Here is a 15905-nt window from a genome sequence, read left to right on the forward strand (position 1 = left end):
ATACAACACTTCAAAGACCTGAGGGACGGATACGTACGGGCTGATCATATGGGCCGTTACATTGTAGGAAGTGGTGCACATCGAAGAAAAATGGCTGAATTAAAAGAGAAACAAGAAAGAGAAGCAATGAAACAAGAACAAAAAGGTGAAGATCTCCCCGTAGTAAAATTTGTGACACCCGTAGCCCAAGCGGTTGATATTGCTAGGTCGGAAATAAGACGGTCACAAAAGCATAATGATCTGAAGCGACATATGGATAAAATGGACACACCTTTGAGTCGTGATTTAGACACCCCACGACGTAAGAAATATCGCGAAAGCATGACCCAAGATACTATGGACTATGGATTGGAACACCTATACATTTTAAAATGAATAACTACGAGCTCGAGGAAATGTTAAAAGAGTACCCTGTGACAATATGCGCGGCGGACCAACTTCAGATACGTAGGGGACAATATGTCATTTCAAATACAGACACGAGCCAGGGATCAGGAAAACATTGGGTGGCCTTTTATTTTCCAAAAAGGGGACCCGACGAATTTTTCGATTCATTAGGTAATAGACCAGAGCACTACAAAGTTCATTTGGAGCAAGTGTTAAAGAAGCGTTATTGGATGAACTTCAGTCAAATACAGGATACAGATTCAAACATATGCGGGCTGTATTACGTATATTACATTATGAACCGATGTTCTGGACGAAAAATGAAGGACATTTTAAAACCGTTTGATGTGTATTGCAAGAAGTTGAATGATGACTTTATTTTGTCTTATTTTAATTGATACATGTTACCTTTATTAGTGATACAAGCTTTGGCAATAAAAGATTGAAAGAACAATATGCATTTGTTATTTATAACCTATACGTTTGAATTTGATTTGAAAGAAAAAATGAAGCGTTAGTAGGTGTTGTGGTGTACACAAATAAAACAACACATTCCTTTATTGTATTTTATTTCTTCAAAATCGTTTCACAAATTGATATCATGCTTCGCAATAAGCGTCTCAGGAGAAAATCGATATTTTACGCATGAGTGATTTCATTTCCAGTTGTATGCTACCAACACTTAGGTCTCGTCAAGCGTTTTGTTCTGACACCAAGATCTTACAAATCGGTCCACAAATAGAGGAGAAATTACATTATCTTAAGCCGATCTCAAGTCAAAAAATATTAATACTTAATATCCGCTGAAGGTTGAATTTCATGTATGGTTTTGCAAAATTCTGCACAAACTTAGGTACCAAGAGTGTCACACACGTGTTGGTGTCACAAATTGACATACGGGCCTTATTTTATCTGTAGTGTAAATGCAGGTATTGCATCATCTTTTTGTAAATTTTTGAGTTATTGAGGTAAATGTTAGATTTCACGCATGAAATACCTCTCATGTTTTTCTGTATTTCATAACTTAAATTTCCATGTAAATTTTATTAAATTCGGTTCAGTAATAAGAAAGTTGATATTTTATAAACTTCAGTAATTTATGTTTTTATCCCCAAAACCACTATAATGGGCCTCAAATTGTCAATTTAAATCCGCGCCAAAGTAGTTAGATTCCCCGGCTATATCGTGAATCCCGTGGAAATGACAATAGTCATAGCTCACGGCTTAGCCGTGAATCCCATGAAATTTAGTATTTGGCGGGACATTATCCTTTAAATAGACTGGACTAGATATGCCTTGCGCACACCACCTTCCGACATTATAGACGAATCTATGTCTGAATTATTTTCTTGCTAGAAATTTATGCTCGATCGAGGTAAGAAATTTATTTGTTAGATTTTTGTATGATTTTTGCATTACGATTTTTATTTGGTAAATTTTTGTTCATTCTACAGAATTCTGTAACATTTACTTTTCGGCATGTGATTTTTGGCTAGTTTCGGTATGTCAGGATAATTTATTAAATTTTTCAGACTTTTGTAAATTATTTAGAAAGAGGAGTCTAAACGTTTCGTTTATATAAGATGTTAGATTTAAATTTGTATCGTGATAATTGTAAAGCACTGTTTCAAAAACTTATGTCAAACATTTTGTTAATTATGGAACGCCATTACTGCATTGTATTGTTATGTATAAATCTATATGGCAAGTCTAGTACCATGTATGTAATATATTATTGTAATTTGTAATTGTGTGCCAGTCTATAGCACATCTAATTAATGTCCGTTGTAGTGTATGGCATTAGATATTATATGGATGCCAACTATCATATAACGTTTGATTTACATTGAATTTTGTTAATTTGTAGTTGTAAATAATGGCAGCAGTTTATCATTTCCATTACTATAATGTTTCATCATATACTTTTCATATCTTTTTCATACTTTAACTTTAGTCTTTTAAGTAAGTAATTTTTGTAATAATGGAAGTAATTAGTGACGTATTTTAATCATGTGACGTCTGAACTTAGTAGCACATATGTTTTGTATAAGTAGCACGTATTATTTATGGGAGCCTACGGAGGTATGGTGTACCCAAAGGAGCAGTTTTATGCCCTGACTTATTTGTTTTGCTATGGTGCTTACCATATGTTATATATTTTAGCTTCTTCCGCCAGACGATTTTACCTGGTGATGTCATAACCCGGAAGTACAATGCCCGAGGTTCACTTGTCTTCACTCGCCTGGATGTGATATTCCCAGCGCAGATCTTTCGTCCCATGGTTGTGCCGTAAACCACAAAGACGATGATTTTTGTTATCCTCTGAAGTCAGCTCAGGGATGCAATCACCTACCACCATAGGGAGCCAACACGGAATCAACGTATTCACGGTTTAAAGGGACTGGATTTAGAGATACGTTTTGTTTGTGTTACTTAAAGTTCACAATTGAATTAAAGAACTGTATCACGTCACTTTAGAATGGAACTGTAAGATCTTTTGTATCCGGAGATACTGAACTTTGATTTTTTTTCTTTCTTATAATCAGTTTTTTTTTCTTTTCATATCATTTATTCATTGTTAATAATCATCTTTTGTAAATAAATTTGTAAATATTGTAAAGGGTGTTGATTTGTTCTGATGGTTACTGTCGCCGGTACGGCCTTTCCTGTCACAGTTGGTTCATTTCAGCGCGAGATATCGAGGAGTAGGCAATATTTTATAATTTCATTTTACGAATAGAATATCAATTATTCTCATATCGTTTTAATGCTCTATTTCAATGATTAATCAAGCCAAAGACATGTCATTTTTAAACACTTTCTCTCAAATGGTTCTTTTTTATACAAAAAAGGAGGTTAAAGTGTTCTATTTTATGCATGAGTGGTTTCACTTGAGGTTTAAGTTTATTGCCTTATAGTACTTATTGAGACCTTTGGTTAGATACCCTACATGCCTAGCTTTTGTTCAATAATGAAGGAGTTAGCAGGGTTTTAACGCTTGAGTGATTTTGGCTTATTATTCGGTTCCTTTTGGAAAAACAATGATCAAAGTATGCATTTTACGAATCCTCTTGTAAAGACCTTTCCAATGGTACCTTACTTGACCAGGTTCGAGTCTAGGAACGCGCAGAAAATGTGAATTTTACGCGTGATTGATTTCACTTCCGGTTTGAGTGTACCAACTTATAGTAGTAGTCGAGACCTTCGGTTAGATACCCAACATGCCTAGGTTATCTTTAATAATAAAGGCATGAAGCCGGGTGTTTCCGGATGAATGATTCTGGTTTAAACCTCAATATCTGGATAACGGATAGAGATAGACCCATAATTGTACATATTTTCTGAACCTACTCGAAAAGATCTTTCTAACGGTATCTGTCCCGAGCCTGTACGATGACTTTGAAATTTTAATGACTTCATTTCCGGTTGGCACCTAGTTTATGGTAAAGTGCACCCTATAGCCTTTTCAAAAATGTCAGATACCCAAAATGTAAAAATGGACCCTAAAACGTCATTTTTTTGATGATTTTTAGCAACCTTCTTAAAAAGTCCTTTACTGGTTCTAAAACTATGGATGGTCATTGAAAATGTTGGCAATTGTTTAAGAAAAATGTTCTTTAACATCATATCATTGATGGTATGAAAGAGGCACTTCGGTCCATATGTGACCCAGACCTGATGTCGCCTCCCTTCCCGTACTCAAAACACGGATTAACTTGGACAGATCAATAGGCCTTTGTTAATGCATCCGTCCATAAGTCAACATAAGCCAGACACTACGGCGACTTTAAAGGGATTAAATTTGACAGTTGAATAGGCTATTGTTAACGCATCCGCTCTTAAATAAATACACGCCAGACGTTGGGGCGACTTTAAAGGGATTAACTTTGACATTTTTACTTTTTATTCTCCGTCTACCCGGCCTTAAATCAACACACGCTAGACATTCTGACCATGCTCACGTTTGATGCACTCATGACCTTATCTAAATATAGCTTATGAAGTCATTATGAAAAATAGGTCCGAGCATGCGCATTTAGGAATAATACACTTATGATTGCAGTCATTTTGTCAGTGGACGCCAAGGAGGAAACATCGTCGACAAAAATGTAATACTTTATTTTCAGTTAACGTTACTTCTAAGGTAGCTATTTGAAATAAAGATAAATGGTTTTGATTAAAAATATAATAAATATTTTGCTTTAAATTATCATTAATAAGTTCTTTGTTTACGATATAATGTATTTATTCATTTAGGTTATAGGTAAATCTATATGTTCAAATATAATTAATATTTATTTGATTTTCTTGAAATATTTTGTTTTCATGGTATCTCCCCGTCTAGGGCTGAGCACCTGACCCTCAATGTGCGCGAACACGCCCTAGACAGGTATATAAGTCAGCTCTATATACTTCTGGGAGATATAAATAGCAGAGTGGGGTCATTCTTAAAATAAAAAGATGATGTCATTTTAAAAATAAAATTCAAAATGGCCGCCGCGCATGTGCAGTGAATTCATTTCTTATATGCAAAGGAGTTACTATTTATAGTAACTAGGTCATCCAAGATGGCGGCCGTTTGTTTGCCTGCAAACCGTCCCCTATACTACTCCGGTTCATGGTTTGAGGTGTATTCATGATAGACACTGCGTTGTTAGAAAAGGAATAGAAAGTGTTGCTGAAATCAGAGGTTATATAATATCCCACTGTAGTGAATGAGTGGGATAAACAAAGGTTATTTTCCAGTTTGTAGGTGATTTACAAAATTCGGTTCCGGCTGTTTGCTTCCTGATATGAAGAATTCCGAGTGAGGCTCGAACCCATATCGATGAGGGGCAAGTCAACCTCCTTCACCACTCGGACAAAGAGGCCCCTCTTCCGCGAACTAAATATAAGTATCTTCTAAGTTTGTCTCATCTCACAACAAACTGACACAAGAATCTGGGTTCTGTATGTCTGAAAAACTGCGAAACTGATGATGTTTTTTTTTTTGTGTTTTCTACCTTTCGAAGTGTGTTGCAGGTTCGTTTAACTTTAAGATATCTGTTACGTTTATTTTTTAGTTTGTGTTACGGAATCATTTATATTGGTTTATCATTTTTTATTCATTTCATCCTTAACGTTGTCTTTGATAAAAATTGGTGTTGTGTATTGTTTTTGTTTGCTTTGCCGGCTTGCGAAGTGTCAATCTGTAAGTGAAAGTCGTCTCCGATGCAGCATATTTTAGGACATACCAAAATAAGGGTTGGCCGGGATAATTAGGAAGCCGGAAGTCTCCCTCTGAAGTAGGCCATAATAACACCAAAGGCTTGCTTGTAGCCCAGTTTTTAATAAACCACTAGTAGTTTTAAACTAATGCTATTTTAATTATGAATAGGTGTGCAACTCTGTATACATAACGAGAGAATTACGTGTTTGGAAAATTTCCAAAACTTTCTTATTTAATATGACAAAACAAAATACTATAGCTTAAACACGCGGATGTCATGGATATAACAACTGCTTGTTTTATCCTTTTTATTTTTGTAAATATCGATAACTTAAATGGACAACATGCGGTTGTATCACAGGTATGTTATTGTTTTCCTTTGTTAAAAGTTAGTATTGTTATATTAAAGTGCATTGGACTTTGATATGTCAAACGTTGTAATATTCTATATTCAATTAAGCTTAAAATAACACGAAAAATAACATATTATTTTAAAGGAATATGGCTATTTAAATAAAGCGGATTGAATAAGGTCAATGGAGCCTTGCTAATCATTGCGTAGAATCTGTGTATTCGAGACTAGCCACCTCTCATAAACACCTTCAATCATATATTTTACATTTATTGCAGATAAGTTCTCAAAACTTATGATTGTTTGATATTTGACTAAAGCGTGCGCTTTAATGAGAGACTCTAAAAACTGCGGTAAAATTCTCGTTCTATTCGAGAAAAGACCCAGTGACCTGGGGATCAGAAGTCAAACATTAAACACTGTTTCCAAACCATAAATAATATATTTGGTCACTTTAAAAATCACCTTAGAGCGTGTAATTTTGATGTACCAACTCCTCAAAAATACAAATTTAAAGCAGTAATGTCTACTTACATATCTACATATGACGAGACAAGACTTAATATACAGTCGAACTTCGTGCGCTCGTACACGTCGGGACCGGTAATTTGTTCCAGTATAAAGTATACTGAATGATTACAACTTCGTTATTTCTCACAAATTGTATATGTATTATTTTAGCACGTAAATGATTAGAAATCGAAGTAGCGACATACGAGTGTTTTACATTATTTTACAGACCGATCATGTTACGATGTACTGTGGTTGAAATATTAAAGGTAGCTTTGTTTGCTCTAATTATTAAATCTAACTTTGCTTCCATGACTTGAACTACGTTCACTGTGGCGTATTTTATCGTGTGCTGCAAACAGTTAATCATTAGAAATTGAGTAAACGAAATAGTTTGCATATTTTTAAAGAATTATCTGTTCACCTTAATTGTATTACGCTGTGCCGCGGCTGATCATGCGCAGCATACCAGCTCGTTTATATTAATGATTTGTATACTAGTCTGTAGCACAGCACACTTAAGGCGGTTCATGTTCGCAGCTAAAATTGTTCTAAAAAAGAAGGTTTATTGATGAAACATGAAACCCGGTGGTTATATGCAAGAACAGGTTTGCAGGTATCTTATACACGCAAAAGTTTTAATAATTGACATAATAGACTTTATTTTTATGTAGTGTACCACTTTAACCGTTTGTGTGCTGCAAACAATAATTATCATTCATGATTAAATACACCACAGTGAACGTAGATTAAATCATTTAAGTAAAGTAAGATGAAATAATTAGTGCAAACAAAACTACGTTTAACTGGGTATCTCATAAGGTTTGAAAAATAAGCACCGATAAACAATTGTCAATCAAGGCGACTTTCTGCCACGAGTAAATTAATACCAATATTTGGCATGCGTCGTGTCTGTTTGACGAAAAAGGGGTGGAAAAAAACACTATAAAACGTCTTACGAGATCATTGGTCGAGCTCGAGAGATGGAATTATCAGTGTTCGAATGTTCCATGGTCGAACAATATACATCATTGCTTGAGCCGGACGATGAGTTCGAGCGGAGTTTAGTATACAAATTATCCAAGTTCGAGCAAACATGAGCTTCATATGGAAAAAAAAACTTAACAAAAATAATAAAAAACTGTTATGTTGTTGGCACGGTTGCCGTGAATTAAGGTTCGGCAAAAGAGTAGCCATTTAGTTTATAAATTTTGCATGAACCAATGAAATTCATGGTAAGAAAGCAATAATAGTACTTAATGATGCTAGTTATACACAGTATATTTATTTTGCCTTTTAGACATATCCTTGCCTTATTTCCTTAATGCCGTTACAAGCTTTTTGACAGTTTTGGAAAACGACGTTTAAAGATTTGAGAGTCACTTATAGCCTTTTAATCTGATTTTGTCCAATAGGCCACAAATTCTCCATCATGCAGAGGTCATAGAAACATACATTAAATCTCAATTTGCCAAAAATTGACTTACGAAACATAGTGGGGCAAGGATGAAGTTTCTTGCGCATCATTAACCGGTTTAAGCTACCCAGTGGTGTATTTGTCACTGACCGTTCCAAGGCGGTGTCTCTCTGTGTTTTTTTATTTGTTTGTTTTGTCCTTGTGTGTTTGCTGTGTATGTGAGTGTGTGTTGGCGTTGTGCACGCCTGCGTGCTGTGCATGGCATTCCCTGTTTGATATTTATCCTTGTTTTTGACAGCTTTGTAGAAATAAGGCGACGATATTCGTCATTTAGGAACATATGTATTTTATTTAGTAATTAAAGACAGCAGTGATACGGTACATTTAGTCTATTCAGTTTACGTAGTAAAAGGTATAAAAGGTATAACCGTCATCCATTGTTTAGTGGAAAAAATACTTCCTGGTTAAGGGAAAGTCCCTGTTCTTTTTCTTTTCATTGCTAATGTCCAAAAATAGTGCACTGTATTTATATTACATACAATGGATTAACATTTTTTGAAATTAGTGATCACGAAAAAATGCATTATGTCTATTATAACGACAGATTGGAAATCGAATGTAGCAATACATATCTATATAAACTGCTGCTCTTGTATAGCTGTTTCATTTGAGTCACCTTGTTTATTGCACGAAAAGTTTGCCAAGCGATATATTAAGAAAGAATCGTCTTAAAAACGAACTTGAGTGAAGTCCGACCGAGGGTGCTAAGGATTAAGCCTGGTCCATCAAATTGTTTTAAGTATTTTCGATTTCAATTCTGACATCCTCAACCTTCAGTCAAGCGAAAACATTTAAATAAAATTAAGAAAATCCACCCAAGGAAATTACAGATCACGTTTAGCGAAGATCGTGTAAACAATTCACGAGAAGAGGTTGTTCAAAGACTTTATACATTTTGTAGTTTTATCTCTCGCGTCCCCTAATAAGCTAAGCGAGACTGTCTGAATAAACTGGAAATGTCTACGAAGGGATGCCAATAGATCAGTTTAGTGATGATTAATTTCATCTGAAGAATGTGTTTAAAGATTTCTTTTTTTTATTTCCAAGTCTGATGGTCATTTAAATGGGTCAGGCACTATACCCGTAATTCAAAAACCCAAGGGACGTTCATGCAAGAATGCAGCAAGCGCAATGTGATGGTGATCAATCAAGTAGTTCATGAGAAGGAGTTGTTCAATGGTTTTCTACTTTTAGCTCTGGTGTCCCCTTATAAGCAAAACTATCTAAATAAAATAGAGAGGTACATGCAGTTATTTAATGTTTTCATTTCTATTTCAAAGTCAACTTAAAGGGTCAAGCATAATTATTCAAAAGTCTTGAGGGATGCCAGTTTTGATGATGATTCAACATGTCGTTCAAAAGGAGTAGTTAAAAGGTTTTGTTACCTTAGCTTTGGTGGCCACTTAAAAGGGGACCAAGTCGACCATGCAGAGGTCCATGTCAGGATTGTACTGACAAAGGTTAATAGAAAGCCATCCGTGGTTTATGAGAAGAAGTTGTTTAAGCTTTGGTGGCCTCTAAATGGGTTAAGCAATACTTTTGAGAATCATAATGCGCTATTTTCTATTATAACTTAACTATTATAACACACTTTTAATGGGAAAGTAAATCTCAACGTAAAAAGACAAAACGTGAAAAAGTATAAAAACGTTTTATAACGTTTTATAACATTTCATGAGAGCAAGATTTTGAATCTATCGTCATGGCCATTTAAACATTCTGTCAGAACGATTCATAAGTTTTTCACTTCAATACAATACGATGTCATAATTTTTCAAGGATACCCAGAACTACAAATCAAGTGACATTTGCGACATCATTAAATTTGCAAGGGAGACTGATTTGATAGTGCAAAACTGTGACACTGGTAAAGACGGCTCTCAAGTGTGTTTTGTAAGCGATGGAGAACGTACTTACGAATACAAATGCGTCGAAGAATCATGGAAATTATCCACTGGGACAGGTAGAACATGTAAAAGGACCCGGCCTAACGTATTTTATTGCCATAATAGATACACTGATATCAAAGACCTGCACTAACACCGGATGATAAGATTGTTGATAATCGTTTTATAACACAAACGTTTTTACGTACATAGTTCTAACATGATACAGCTGTTATTAAAGTATTCATCTTAAATATAAATAGTGGAGTTATTCCAATAATAACAGAAGTCAGTCTCACAACTCTTGATCGCATATTGTTGTTAAAGACGTTCATTTCAGAGGGACCTTACATACAAGTAGCTTAAGTCATGCTTTTAAATGGTCGTCTTATATGTCTTAACATATTGATTAAAACAATGCTAAAATTTATCATTACAGTAGAAAATTTAAATTTCAGTAAAATCCTGTAGTAGTCTTAGTATTCGCAATATTTGTAACAATATCATGTTTTACTTGTAGACCACCATGGGAGGCAGAAAAGGTTCATTGACTGGCTTTTTGGGGGATTAATTACGTTATTTGCTGTGGTAATTTATTGTGATGTTTTCGGCGAATGTTTTGAAAAAGGTGAGTCAGAATATTTGAAATCATTAACTATTTAAATGATCTGAGTCTTTTAAATACCAGTTTGAAGAACTGTACAATAGCAAATACAAGTACGTGAAGAGAAATGACAATGCTGCAAAAATGAATGGTAATGTTCATGCCACAAACCATTCAGCAGCTAAGAGCATGTTATTGCAAAACGTACCACATCTATTTTGTACTTCTATATATCTAAGCATGTGTGTTAGAACAATAACCCAGTAAATTTCCTCTGAAGCTGTATTCTACTGACAATGAACGTAGAAACAGACTATATTCCCGTATACTGATGAATGCATTTGAGCTGACAAACATACGTTTGGCATATGATACAAAGCAAAAACATTAACTATAATATTTTTCTCAGAAAACAACTATTAGAAGAAGGAAACTTTTACTTTATTTATTTTGCTACTGAAAATAAAATGAAAATGAATAAAATGACCAGAGCTTGGGTCTTTACAATGTTTAAGCTTGTAGCTTCTTGTATCTTATTGATAAACTTTACTGAAGGTCTTTAACCTACGTTTTGAAATATAATGGACCATAAGACAACAAGTTTGGCTGTAGAAAAATATGCCTGTAATTTCAAACTTTCTTTCACCATGTTGAATAGTTGCCAGTTTTATCTGTTCAATTCTGATATTTTTTATTCCTTCTAAACTCAAAAGAATCAGTACTGAATGATTATAATTTTTAATTAATCTACAGAAGTAGACCAAGGAAAAATATATACTAACCCTCCTGAGTATAAAAACTGCCCAAAAAGTGGAGCGGTGTACACGGCCTTAAGTCAGGAAAAGTCTGTGAAAGTAACGTGGGAAGAACCAAAAGCAGAAGACGACGAGGAAGTAGTTAGGTATGCACAAACTGTTAGTAAGTTATATTTAACAAACTGAATTAAACTTCAAGTGAAGAAGAGATGCAAATGTATAGTATTTTACTTACGGAATGACTTGCCAGTCAATCAGTACTATTATAGATAGTAAATGATCTTTTAGATACTATTGTTTATACTTCACTAGATGTGTATTCATCAAATGCACTAACAATAACATGATGGTTTATAAGTTTGAGTAACTGTCTGTCACAGAACAGCAATGTTTTATTTCAGCAAAGTGTTATATTTTTTCTAGTCTTTTGGGATCATTTAGTCAATTAATTTTGTATGTTTTATAGAACTTTGCTTGTTCTAGTGCATCATTACATCTCACGAACAGAATCAGTGAATTCAGCTGTGCTATTTTTGTGTGTGCTTTGCTTCCAAAAATTCTTTACAATGTCCATTTATACAATATTTTAACGAAGTGCTTAAAAAGCAATTCATTTCCTACAATCATTTGAGCGGTTAAATGCACTATAACGTCATTAAAATGTAACCCTTAGAAACAAAATATCGAGTAATTCACAAACTTAAGGTATTTTTATTTATCTTTTTTAGCGAAACCCAAACACATAACAATGGAGATGAATTCAAAGGTAGTCCGGACGGACTAAAGTACATAGTTACATATACTGCAAAAGACGGATATGGTCTCACAGCAACATGCAGTTTTACATTCACTGTAAAATGTAAGCTACAGCATTAAATTTAATTACAACAGCAAATCGCTGATTGATCTATAAACAGATACATATGTAATAAGTTGTTTGTTTTGAAAAATCTTGTGTCAGAGTAAAGTGGGTTATAGCGACTAACGTTTAAGAGGTCGTCAGCTGTCTTATGCTATTGTACTAATAAGATTGTGCTTTGTCAGCTTTTGCTTTCTTCCATATAAAATGTCTCGACTGATTCAATTTTGATTTACGAACAAAACATACATCGCTTCTCAAGAAAATACGGGTTTTAATTTTATTATTTTGCTCGATCTATTTTGATTAGATATAACATGCGACACTCGAGATTCGCCAATGCACGGACGTCAAAATTGTTCACATGGATATATTTATGGATCAGAGTGTGTTGTGGAATGCTATGATGGATACGAAGTTGTTGATGGTGATACAGCTACCTGCCTGGAAAATAAAACCTGGGATTATACACCAGTTTGTCAGAGTATTTATACAAAATTCTTACAAATATTAATCATGAAACACATACTAGTATATATATGGCTGAACAATTAACGTTCATTGATTGTTTTGAAATAACAAGGTAAATCTTTCGTGTAGTGACCTTAATTATCACACATTTATTCGGTTATTCATCTTCATTTTAAAGTTGAGATAACCTCAAAGGGCATCTTGAAGATGTTAAAATATATAAAGTTGGGTCTTTAACCAAATTTTGTATCAAGTAAAAGAAATGAAGTGGTAAGTAAAACGTGGTTGTAAGGCACTCATTGTGGTCACATGTTATTGAAAGTGTTCGTTGTATCCGAAGTACATTTTATTCATATAGCGAGAATAGTTCGCTAAAAATAAACGAAAATCTGTATGTATAACGAACATCTGACGTATAGCAAACAGGACCGAGAAAACTATCATTTGAGCCATTATTGATGTGTTTAATTGCTTATTTATATCAATAATTGATTTCATATTGATTTAATTATTTTTTATTCCAATAAAGGTTTTTTGCTATTAGTTAAAACCGAAAACCAGAAAACATCGAATTATGTTTCGTTCGGTTAAATTTTTACCCCCGTCTGAAGAAAATATCTAGGATCAAGGGAACTAAATTGCTTAAATAAATTTGGAAAGTGAATTCAGATGATTATCTATCTTGTTATAAAATACAAATGACTACGGTAACATCAGCTTTATCGCACTTAAAATATGTGTTTAAATTCAATATATATGCAATTTATAAATCATTAAATGAGCTGTTAGGTACCCAAGATATTGCACAATGACATAGAGAGGTGACAACTTTTTTTCCCCACCGATTGTTGTATGTTAGAGACAAAGGCGATTAAATGAATGTAATTTTCAAGGTATGCATGAATCGAAAATAAATATAACGTTATCACACATTTAGCAACGAGTTTATAAATGCGTATACTTCAGTGTGTTATCACTATTCGGTATAAACGAGTGAAATGTCATAATGGGACAGAGAAATATGTTCACAATGTTCGCTATATCCGGCCTCGTTATATCCATGTGCTTTTTCTTTAGAATATTAGGAGAAAATCTGGATAGGAAAATAAATTCCTTATAACCGAGATTTCCCTATAACAAAGTTCGCTAGTAGTGAGTTTTAGTCTATTTTTTCAAGTTGCCTTACAGGAAGGTGACATGTTCACATAATTCGTTATCCTACGTTTTTTTATACTGTGTTTCCTGGTATTTGGTATTTTTCTGATTTTGAACACCTTGCGCAATTCAATAGTATTGCAGGTAATTCGGTTTTATCAAGGCACCAACATGTTCTTACTAGAGACGCCAATATTAGTTTGGAAGCAGAAAAAGTGTAATAAGAATAAATGACGATGTATACTGAACTATGATTGTTTATGTTCAATCTATACAGATACATTGAAATATTGTTTTAAAAAACAACCGGAGGTGCCCTTTTTGATTCTTCCTTATGATATAGGCGTCTTAATTTTTGGGATATTGTTAGTTTAGTGCATGTACTATGAATGAGAATAGAATCGCCTTTTTCTCTTTTACAGCATCCGTAGATAGAATTGCTTTGTATTGACAAAAACGCTTATATCAACGAAAATGTTGAAAAGGTGTTATAAAGTATTGCAAATAGCCTGATTTGCATGACATTGCTTCCATTGTATGATTTATTTTGCGAAAGTTGCTGAAGATTTTTTCTTAAGTTTACGCATGGAGTCATCTGGTAGTAAATAATATTCCATGGTATGCAGAAATATGCCCGCACACATACCAGATTAAACGGCCATATTGTAGACTTTATCTTTTATATGACAAAGAAATGGTTTGTTTCACTTTTCATTCACATGCTACCAGAAGCACTTCCAGTAGACACGATAATACTAATATAGCTCCGGGAAACCATTGATAATTGAAAATTCAGAAAATATGTTTCACTACTGTGAGACCATTTATTATATTTTATCTGTATTTCTTAGTTTTTTATCAAGAAAAATTTAATTTACTGGTTTATCTTTTGAAGAAACTGTTTGTCAGCCACCATTCAACATAACAAACGGAAATGTTGCATGTGACGACGAGTTGTATCGTTTCGAAAGCGAGTGCCTTTTTGAATGCGACAGTGGATTTTCATTGAGTTTGAATAGCCCTAAAAAAATGGAATGTCAAGCAGATAAGACATGGTCAGTAGTGGTCACTAGCGTTGCGTGTACAGGTATGTAGTGTAGGCAATTACATACAGCATAGGTCACAACGTTTGTCTTATTGTTCTTTTAACGTCAGACTGACACAATTCTAGATCAAATGGCGACTATCAAGCTTTTTGATGGTAGCGTAAAGCACGAGATACTCCTCATTGCATTTTAAAGGCACGGATGGATACTTAGGTAGAACCACCGACCTACCGTATACAGTAGAGTGGCTTTCTCACATTGTCTAAAAGTTTCAGCTAAATATAAACAAATTAAAAAGTGTGAATGTTTAACGACAACAGTAATTAGAAATGTGCTATTCTTTCATATATTTGCTATGGATATAATAATAGCGTTTGTCTGCATGCATAATCTGAATTAGTTTGTCCCAGATAATGAGCCTCCAAACATAAAGTGTTTGTCGCCGCAAGTATTTTATGCTGATCGAGGTGGTTTCACAACATCTGTTACCTGGGAAGGGCCTACGGCTACAGACAATGTAGATCCAGATCCAGTCATAAGAAAACTATCGAATATTTCCCAAGGAGATATACTACCGGAAGGTGATCACTATGTTACATATGAAGCTTCTGATGAGGAAGGGAATACATTGCCAGCGTTGTCGAAATGTACCATCACTTTGGAAGTAAAAGGTACATTCTTATTTCAAATAATACATTTATATTTAATAGTAAAGCAATAGAGTTTGTGTCTTGAACAAATGCATTTCTGAATAAAAACCAAGATCAGTTTTTTTTGAAAGAAAGGTAAATGATTATTCTCTCCAAGTGCTGAGGCAATACCCATGGATGGGATAGTTCCCCCTACAATGGTTAGGCTGTATACAGGGATATTCTTTAGGCAAATAGTGAGATAAAGCTCGCACATTATTCTGTAGAAAATTTGAATGTTAAACAACAATCTTTTTTCTATACATCTGCATTTGTGTTTGTTGAAAATATTATTAACTGGCCGAATTGTTATTTCTGCATTTGTTAAAACAGTATCAGTTGCATACTATTTATACAATATGTTTTCTCATTTAATAGAAAATGAATTGCATTCATTTTTTGTCCTCCATAAACCGGTGGATGAGCCTTGAGTGTACATGCAAAGACACTAATAATTTTAAGTAATCGAGACTAATATAATAGGGTTATTATAAAAGTAGTTCGA

The 15905-nt window shown here is 34.1% G+C and overlaps 2 protein-coding genes across 5 annotated transcripts in view; one reads left to right on the forward strand and one right to left on the reverse strand.

Annotated features, from left to right (window-relative positions):
* LOC128549011 (uncharacterized) overlaps window positions 1-15905 on the reverse strand; it is a 128738-nt gene that overhangs the window by 109346 nt on the left and 3487 nt on the right. The gene's annotated exons all lie outside the window — the stretch shown is intronic.
* The window catches only part of LOC123550476 (sushi, von Willebrand factor type A, EGF and pentraxin domain-containing protein 1-like), a 47988-nt gene continuing 37897 nt past the window's right edge, over window positions 5815-15905 (forward strand). Inside the window, exons 1-8 of one of the 4 annotated variants that reach the window (XM_053524940.1) lie at window positions 5815-5957; window positions 9715-9907; window positions 10342-10449; window positions 11179-11326; window positions 11909-12039; window positions 12350-12523; window positions 14561-14752; window positions 15122-15382. In XM_053524940.1, the coding sequence (XP_053380915.1) occupies window positions 5874-5957; window positions 9715-9907; window positions 10342-10449; window positions 11179-11326; window positions 11909-12039; window positions 12350-12523; window positions 14561-14752; window positions 15122-15382 (1291 nt within the window). In that variant the 5' untranslated portion in view covers window positions 5815-5873. The remainder of the gene's footprint in view (window positions 5958-9714; window positions 9908-10341; window positions 10450-11178; window positions 11327-11908; window positions 12040-12349; window positions 12524-14560; window positions 14753-15121; window positions 15383-15905) is intronic. The other 3 variants (XM_053524939.1, XM_053524937.1, XM_053524938.1) reach the window with 3 other exon arrangements.

Source organism: Mercenaria mercenaria, chromosome 15 (genome assembly GCF_021730395.1).
Source record: "Mercenaria mercenaria strain notata chromosome 15, MADL_Memer_1, whole genome shotgun sequence".
Classification (NCBI taxonomy): Eukaryota; Metazoa; Mollusca; class Bivalvia; order Venerida; family Veneridae; genus Mercenaria; species Mercenaria mercenaria.